The 9,591-nt window shown below is 43.4% G+C and overlaps 1 protein-coding gene across 2 annotated transcripts in view; it reads left to right on the forward strand.

Moving 5' to 3' along the window:
- SH3RF2 (SH3 domain containing ring finger 2) overlaps positions 1-9,363 on the forward strand; it is a 110,070-nt gene extending 100,707 nt beyond the window's left edge. For both annotated transcript variants that reach the window (XM_083357034.1, XM_083357035.1), the window contains exons 9-10: positions 6,154-6,506; positions 7,519-9,363. In XM_083357034.1, the coding sequence (XP_083213160.1) occupies positions 6,154-6,506; positions 7,519-7,821 (656 nt within the window). In that variant the 3' untranslated portion in view covers positions 7,822-9,363. The remainder of the gene's footprint in view (positions 1-6,153; positions 6,507-7,518) is intronic.
- Positions 9,364-9,591: the final 228 nt, after the last annotated feature.

A 9,591-nucleotide genomic window follows, 5' to 3' on the forward strand; every position in this document is an offset into this window, starting at 1 on the left:
AAGGAAAAAATTGGAAAGTCACAAGGAAACATCAAGGTTGGAACCTATGAATATGTTGTGTATGTAAATAGTTAGCAATAAGCCATAGAAGATATTGCAAACACTGTGCAGCTTTGCAAGGTTTAAAGCGGGAAAATAAGGTGCAATCATTGGACGCCACAACCAAGGAGCGGGAAAACAGACAGTTTGTATTGGTTACAGTTCAAACGCTTTCTCTATAAAAGGGTTGCAAGATTTGACATTTGACAGTTGACTTTGTGTATTCAATAAACTCGTTCAGTGTTAACCACTCTGAGTCCTCGTCAATTCGAACCAAACAACTGGCGACGAAGGTGGGATCGACAGAAGACCAGAGATTAGGAAGAATTGTCGTGAAGGCGGCAAAGTCTGAGCGAGTCACAGTCAACCGAGCGGCCGCGGCAGAATAGGAAAAAAATTCTCCGAATGGCGCAAATCGGGTCATTGAAGGAATTTGACCCTAACTTCCCCGAAGATTGGGAAGAATATATTGGTCAGGTCGAAGGATTCCTGTTAGTGAACGGAATCACCGACGACCGAAAAAAAGCGGCGGCACTTTTGACAATTTGCGGCACACCGGTCTACAGAGTCGCTGTCGGGCTGTGCCAGCCACAACCAGTCTCCAGCGTGCCCTATGCCGACCTCCTTGCAAAACTAAAGGTGCACTTTACTCCCCGAAGGTCCGAACTTTTTTGGCGGCGCATCTTCGAGAAGAGAAATCAGAGACCGGGGGAATCCATACAGAAATTCGTCGCTGCCGTTAGGGAAGCCGCAGTTCGTTGCAAATACGATAATTTAGAAATTAGGATTCGGGACAGAGTTGTGCTAGGCTTACGCGATGAACAATTACAAAACAGAATAATCGCCAAACCTACTGGCGATTTACAGGAAGTGCTCGACGAACTCCTAACGTATGAGTCTACCGGGTATCGCGACCCCCCCCGCAGTAGCATGGCGACAGCACCTGAAATTAACCAAGAGGGCTATGTGGACTGCGGGGAGGTGGATCAGCAGTGGGAGGAAGAGATCGCCGAAGTCTCCAGGCGATTTGGGAAGATGGCACCCAGACAACTTAGAAGCGAAGGGCCCGAACCCGGCCGCCGGCAACAACCCGCAACACCGCAGAGACCACCGACCGGGGCACAACGACCGTGGCGGGACACCGCAACCAGACCGCGCGACAACGACACCCAGAACCGATGCGGCAGCTGTGGCGGCAACCATCCCCGCGCTTCCTGCCGATTCCGCACCGCCAAGTGCAGGGCTTGTGGCAAGACCGGCCACATCCAGGCCATCTGCAGAAACCGCGTCCGGGACTCCCGTCTGAATGAAGTCGATGTGTGGCCAGAGGGTAAGGTAACCCCCAATGCTAGTGGCAAGGAGACCCCTAGATCCCGGGCGAAATTTTCAAACCCAGGGGAGGTGGCCCGAGTCAATCGGAAAAGGCAGGGAAGGGGGCACAATTTTCCGGACGGAAAATTAAAAATCACAGTCCTTCTGCAAGGGGTTCCTTGCAGAATGGAAATCGACTCTGGGGCTTCAGTGTCGATAATTTCCACTGAAACCCTGAGAAAAATTGAACAACTAAGTGGAAAAAGAATTCCACTTAGCCCAACAAATATTCAATTAACGGACTTCCAAAAAAGTCCAATAATCGTAAAGGGAAAGACCAGCCTTAGAGTTAATTTTAAGGGATTTAAGGGGGTCTTAGATGTGGTAGTTACGGAGGGGAATAGGACTAGCTTAATAGGGCTTAATTGGTTTCCTGCCCTGGGAATTTGGATAGGGGGAATAAATTCTGTGATTAAAAATAAGACCCTCGAATCCGTCTGCAAAGAATTTGCAGACGTATTCGATGGATCTCTAGGCAAGTACAAAGGGCCCCCCATTAATTTTAACCTAGACCCCTCAGTAAATCCAATCAGGCTAAAGGCCCGGAGGGTACCTTTTGCCTTAAAAGAAAAAATCGAGGCCGAGCTCGACCGGCTTGTAGGCCTCGGAGTTTTAGAACCCGTTGAGGGCGGTTTATGGGAGACGCCGATCGTCACACCCCTCAAACCCAATGGGGATGTGAGGATCTGCGCCGACTATAAAGCGACCCTCAACATTGGAATGAAAAAGCATGCTTACCCGGTCCCGACGGTGAAGCAGGTCCTCGCCACGATCCAGGACGCCGCCATCTTCGCCAAGCTCGACTTGGCGCATGCGTACTTACAGTTGACTGTTTCCAAAGAGGCTGCAGAGGCGCAAACAATTGTTACCCACAAGGGGGCGTTCCGAGTCCACAGACTGCAATTTGGGATTGCAGCTGCTCCAGGCATCTTCCAAGAAGTGATGGAGAGGACCTTAAAGGGCATACCTGGAGTATGCCCTTACTTTGATGATGTCCTAATAGCTGGAAAAGATGAAGGAATGTTAGTAGAGCGGCTGGAACAGGTACTGGGTAGATTTAGAAAGGCTGGATTAAAATTAAAAAAGGAAAAATGTAGCATAGGGGTTAAATCCACTGATTTTTTGGGGTTCAGGATTGACAAAAGCGGGGTCCACCCTACCCCTGAAAAAATTAAAGCAATAAAAGGGGCTCCTGAACCAAGGAACAAGGCTGAGCTACAGGCCTTCCTAGGCTTGGTAAATTTTTATCACACTTTTGTGCCACATAAGGCTGCCATTGCAGAACCACTGCACAGGCTTTTAGATAAGAAGACCCCTTGGCATTGGCAAGACAAGCACAAAGTGAGTTTCCAGACCTTAAAAGATATCCTTTCCAGTAGCTCAACTGTAACCCACTTTATAGAAAATAGACCAATCTACCTGGCGTGCGATGCTTCGCCTTATGGCGTCGGGGCAGTAATCAGCCATTTAGACACCCAGGGAATGCAAAGACCCATTGCTTACTACTCCCGCACACTAACCAAGGCAGAGCGGAACTATGCTCAAATTGACCGGGAAGCTTTAGCCATAGTGGCAGGAGTTAAAAAGTTCCACGACTACCTGTATGGCAGGAACTTTACAATCCTGACAGACCACAAACCCCTGCTGGGACTGTTTACCACAGATAAACAGACTCCCCAAATTATGTCTCCCAGGATGCTGAGATGGTCCATTTTCCTCTCAGCATATTCATTTTCCCTCCAATACCGACCAGGTAAAGACATGGGTCATGCAGACGCTCTTAGCAGATTGCCCCTTAGCACAACAGAGGAGGACCCTGCCCCAGTGGGACAAGTAATGTCCCTACAAGATATTCCTGATCTGCCCCTAACTGCTAAAGACATAGCGGAGGCAACCAATAAGGACCCCATCTTAAGGAGAGTAATGGCCTGGGTCATGAGCGGTTGGCCCAACGCCAACCCAGACGTAAAATACAGTCCATTTTTCCGAAGGAAGGATGAACTATCAGTTCATATGGGTTGCTTACTTTGGGGAACTCGTGTAGTAATCCCAGGAATCCACAAATCAGCTATTCTATTTGAATTGCATGAAGGACACCCTGGAATAGTAAGGATGAAGGCCTTAGCTAGGAGTCACTTGTGGTGGCCAGGATTGGACCAAGACATTGAGGAATGCGTTGCCAATTGCCATCTGTGCCAACGTTCCAGGCCTGAACAACAACACATCCGCACACATAAATGGGAGTTAGCTAGGAATCCTTGGTCCAGGATTCATATTGACTTCGCTGGACCTTTCCAGGGGTTAACGTTCCTTGTAGTGGTCGACAGCTACTCTAGATGGCTAGAAGTAGTACCGGTCAGTTCAGTAACGGCAGGCAGAACAATACAGGCATTAAGGGGCCTCTTTGCCACTCATGGGTTGCCGGATTTAATAGTGTCTGATAACGGGCCACAATTCACATCTATTGAATTTCAGGATTTCCTCAAGGCCAACTCGATTAAGCATAAGACTTCTGCACCCTTCCACCCCTCCACCAACGGATTGGCTGAAAGGAACGTGAGGACCACGAAGGACGCGCTTAAAAGAATTATTCGAGGTGACTGGCATCAGAGACTAGCTGAGTTCTTGTTGGCCCAACACACAACCCCTTGTTCGGCTACAGGGAAAAGTCCAGCTGAAATGAGGTGGGGAAGAAAAATCTTGACCAAGTTGGACAGACTACACCCCGACCGACTCCAACCAAACATTGAATTTGACATTCCTAACAGAACATTTGAAGTGGGGGACTTGATTTGGGCCAGGAACTACGCCCAAGGGGATAAGTGGATTCCTGGGGTGGTAACTGAAATCTTAGGTCCCTTATCATACATCATTGAGGGGGAAGGGAATAGGGTCTGTAAAAGACACATAGACCAGCTGAGGAAAAGATCTAGTGGGTGTGTGCCAGCTGAGGGGGACCAAAGCTCAGTTAGGGCAAACAGTACAGATAACATTTGGCCTGAAAGTGGTGTAGTGGTGGGGCAAGATGACATATTTCCAGATGCCCATCAACAACAATTCAGTCCAATTGATTGGGAAATACCCCTGCGAAGTAGGCCAGTGACAACTGAATCCCAAACACAACCTAATACACAAGGCAGTACATCTGAAGCCAGTAACCCTGAGCCCAGGTCCAGTAGTAACCAGCATAGTAACCAGCAGCCAAGCAGTCAACCAGGAAAAGGGGCCCCTAGCAGCCAAAGTAACAGATACCCTTCTAGAATACATAGGCCACCAAAATACCTAAAGGACTTTGTAAAGAAATGACACCAACTGGGGGGTAAGGGGTGTTGTGTATGTAAATAGTTAGCAATAAGCCATAGAAGATATTGCAAACACTGTGCAGCTTTGCAAGGTTTAAAGCGGGAAAATAAGGTGCAATCATTGGACGCCACAACCAAGGAGCGGGAAAACAGACAGTTTGTATTGGTTACAGTTCAAACGCTTTCTCTATAAAAGGGTTGCAAGATTTGACATTTGACAGTTGACTTTGTGTATTCAATAAACTCGTTCAGTGTTAACCACTCTGAGTCCTCGTCAATTCGAACCAAACAGAATAGGTCACAATTTTTCTACATTTTTGCCACAGAGCAGCATAGTACAGGTGACATTTAATTGTTCCCAATAGCTGTTTTATTTAATCAATCTGCTGCAGCCACTGCAAAGCAAGGCAAATGACAATGCAAAAAGAAAAAAAAGGCTAGTGACAAAAACTACGAGTGATGATAACCAATGTGGTTTCTGCAAATAAAAGAAATGAAGTGAGCAAATTCCATGGTCCCATTTACAAAGTACATAGTTAGAAAAACATGTCTGTGCTTCAAACATTAAAAAAAAATCCTTAGTGAGAGAAGAAGACAAATACAACTTTAATTGGATGAATATATGCAAGCTCCAAGGCACATGCTGAGTATTTATTTCAATTCAAACCTTAAACAAAATTTCTGCCAAAGCTCGAGTTTGAGTAGGTATTTAAAAAGAAGAAATTAAGATACAGACATGTCTTCCTCTCTGTCAGACTGTTGTTCATCTTAGTCCAGTGCTGTTCCCTCTGACTTGTTAGGGGTCCCAGTAAATATTTTTCATGTAAAGTCTAGACCAGCGGTCCCCAACCTTTCCAGTTCTGTGGACCGGCAGGGGGTAATTTTGGGTGCACGTGTGCCATTTGAAAAAAATGCAGCTTCACACATTTGTGCTCGCGTGTCATTTGCACATTCCGGTTTCCATTGGGCTGTGGACCGGAACTGAGCCATGGACCAGGGGTTGGGGACCCCTGGTCTAGATTACTGAACTTGTGTTTCTAGGATAAAACACTAAGCATAAAGGGCAAAAGGAAAAATGAGTTGAACCTGTGAGTCATATCATCTTCCTAGTAGCCAATGGAACTGGAGGAACGCAGATTATTCTGCCTCCTAGGGATCATTAGTTCAGGAGAGAATGAGCTTAGAACATACTTCATGTAAACCATTTACTCTACTACAGTGTTAGCTCACTCTTGTAATTTCCTAACAGCTCTTCACCTTCTAGTAGCATGTCACATAGTGCTGATCAACCCAAACTCTAGAATTCAATTAAACCCTGCAATTCAATGAATTTCTCCCACCCTTTTTAATATGAATTCTCATGATATGAATTCTCAACAAGGTGGTTTGGAAGAGCTTATTGTTATCTTAACCCTCCTCTCTTTAATTGTTTGTCTTCTAGGTGGATCTTTACAGAAACCTTTGCAACCAGGAGCCCTTATTTCTTTAACCAGTTCTCTTCAGCGACATCCTCCAACTCCAGCACGATCTCAACAAACTCCAATATATCAATCTATTTCATCTTTGCCCCGAGGAGTTGGCACAGCTGATACAGGAATCAAACTGAGCACCTCTCATAATTCTTCCTTAGTGCTATTGCCCCGAAGCGGAAGCAGCAGAGCTCCTTCTGTATGTAGCTCGGTCATTTTGGATACCAGTGAAGTACCAAAGAACGAATTAGCTGTGAAACCACCTGCATCTGCTCCACCTTCCATTCTGGTGAAACCAGACACACTCAAAAACACCAGTGAGAAGGTAATAATAGGGTCTGTTCCTCCAGTAATAGAGTTATAGTTGTCAGATGTTAAGATAATACAAACTATTGGCAATTCTGTGAGAATTTAGTGATATGCATTAAAAGTTTGAGACCAAAAGCCACATTTGGCCTACTGGAAAAAGTCTAAATTTAAATTAAATATAATTAACATGTTTCCCTCGTATCTAATGATTTCTCCTCTTCTATCATATTAAAAATTCATCATATTCATAATTTCTCAAGAAGCAGTTCTCAAGCAGATAGACACTCTACCTTATTTTTTCAATAACAGTACCAAGCGTACACCATACAGTCTGTTCTCCTAACACACATGAAATTGTCCTTATTCCTGAAGATTATACTTTGGCATTAAATATGTTCAAGGCTGGAGTTAACTGGCATTAATAAACATCATTTATAAGTGGTTATTATTAAATTAGTACTATAAGAGCGATTATGTACATAGTATTATTTCAAATTCAGTTAACTTCACAAATAGTATTTCAGTGTTCTTTATAAGAACATTATAGGGTAGACTGATTTTACGTCCATATTAAATCAAAAGAATTATCTTACATAAATCTGCTTAAGAGTTAGTCATCTGTACTTCCCAATCCATGGCACAGTTTCCATTCCATGCAAAGGTTTCCCTCAGCTACTGATCTGTCTCATATAATTCAGCTGTAAGTGGCTCAACAGTTGTTGGAAGACTCACATAATGTATGTCTCAGAAATGTTGCTCCTTTCCAAAAACATTCCAAAGCAAAGCTAGTTCTGTAGATACAACCATTAGCTCACCTTTCAAAATTCTGTCCAATATGCTAAAGTATTACACGTGATGCTATTTTATGAGAGAGATAAGGTAACTTGCCTTTTCCCATTTTGCTGGGGAAATTGTAAAACAGAATTTAGTTTGCCTGTTTGGGGTATGTTTTATACAGTGGCATAGCAATCTTTTCTGCAAGCCTTCTGGGAGTAAATTAACTCCAGATTTCTTTATTCTATTTTCAGCAAGTGAAAACAGTGCGATTTCAAAACTACAGCCCACCACCGTCCAAGAGACATAATTCTGTATCTTCAGTGAACCTCTCTAATGGCAAACCTGAACAAGGAATGATTACAGAAGCCATACAGCCAGAATCAAACATCAAGAGCCCTGAAGTATCAGCTTTGTATTCCCACCGCATTGTCTCTAGTTCAGTTCATCAGAAGAGGATGCCACAGCACAAGATCTCACCACTGGACCTTTCTAGCCAAGCTGGTCACCTGACCTTTCCTACAAAAAAGAATTATAATAGCACCTCTGAGAACTGAGAAGTTTAACCTTATTTAATTGGCTATGTTTTGGACATGCCCTATTATTCACTGTTTGTAAGCAAGAAAAAGGATCAGCAACCAGATGGGAGATAGGTTCCAGGTCCAAACTGCTAACACCTTTTAAAATGTTACCGTTTTACCAATGGGCTCAGCCTCTTTAGGACTGTATCCCCTCACTGATAATTACAAGATCTCACCAACAGTATGGGAAGCTCTTGTTTTACATGGCTCAGGAGTAAACCTCACGCGACATGAGCCTGCAAAGTTCTTCAGATGCAAAAACTATTCCCAACTATAGTGTCAATTCTATTATCACTGTTAGATCTAAATAATATAATAATAATTATAATAATAAAGGACTAGGAGCACAGAGGCCATTCAAAATCCATATTGCTCTAAATTCAAATCCTCTACAATTCATTTGTGAACAAGAACAAAGAGATTTTTGCTTTGCTTTGTTTTGCTTTGTATTCTGACCACTTTCTAAGCATGGTTTAACCACCATCCTTCCTTTGCGTCTTTTGAAGCTGAGCTATCACATCTTTCTTATAACTTAATATTTCCATTTGCACTTTCCATTTATGTTAGAATTCAGAATGTTTTTGGGGTTTTTTTTAGAAATTAAAAATCATTCTCGGCTTTGAAAACATTATCTCCAAGGGAGGTAATGAGGTAAACCCACTGAGCAATTCTCACTTAACAGAAGGACCTATGAGTCTTTCCTTCTCCCTGCACACAGGCTCACTTCTACACATGGACTGATTAAGATTGACTTTTCAGATTCTCCCTGACTACCTAGCCTCAGCAATAAACAGGATCAGAATTCTATCACGTTAACTAGCTGTGACTGATGTTTAGAATAGTGCTATATATGCAGTTTGATTTTGTTCCCTTTATTAGTTCAAAGGTTGTGCAAACTAGCCTGAAGTAAAAGAGCAAGTGTTGTCATTGCTCCTGCAGTGTCATTTCAATAAATGTTGGAGCTAATAGTTGTGGATGATTGCATGGAACCAATGAAACTAATGCAACACTGGAGGTCTGTAACTGGCGACGTACAGCATAAGGAAAGTTTTCAAGAATAAGTGCATGTTCATCATGATTTCTTGCCAAGGGCAAAATAATGTAATCTTCTAGAACCAACACTAACTGCCTCTAATTGTATGGAAAGTAAGAAAATGTTCCGGTACTCCGCAAATACAGCAAAATACAGGTAAATCAAGAGATTAATATTTGATTCCAGACTAATTCATGCCTGAAAAAAACCACTTTAATTTGCATTCTAAGGAAGCAAAAAAAAAAAAGCTGCACTCCGGGCTACTATATAGAAAAAAGAGGACATATTATCAGCCTATTAGGGAGGGTGAATTATTTTGCTTCCTTAAGACCTTTAATGTGGCTTGAGATGATTTCTTCTCCCTGCTGAACAGCTGTTTTGGTGCTTCATTTTACCCTTTTTTCCTTGACACACATGCTGATGTACAGAAGAGTTTCTTCCCAGATGTGAGATAGGTTAACCTATAAAAGTGGTTGGACCATGGAGTTCCGGTGAGGTGAGGTTTAAGCACAACTCTCTGACTCATTAGAACTCATAGTCCTAATAACCTTCCCCGTTTCCAGCTCATTCTGGAGCTACCAGAATGCACTACCCAAAACGCATCATAGGATGTGCAAACAGAGGCAGAACAGCTCCCACCTCATGGTTTTACACATGGTATCTGTGTACAAGTGCTATCTTTCTAAACATGGACATCACATGACATCTCTAGA

Source organism: Vipera ursinii (genome assembly GCF_947247035.1).
Source record: "Vipera ursinii genome assembly, chromosome: 2".
In the NCBI taxonomy this organism is placed as follows: Eukaryota; Metazoa; Chordata; class Lepidosauria; order Squamata; family Viperidae; genus Vipera; species Vipera ursinii.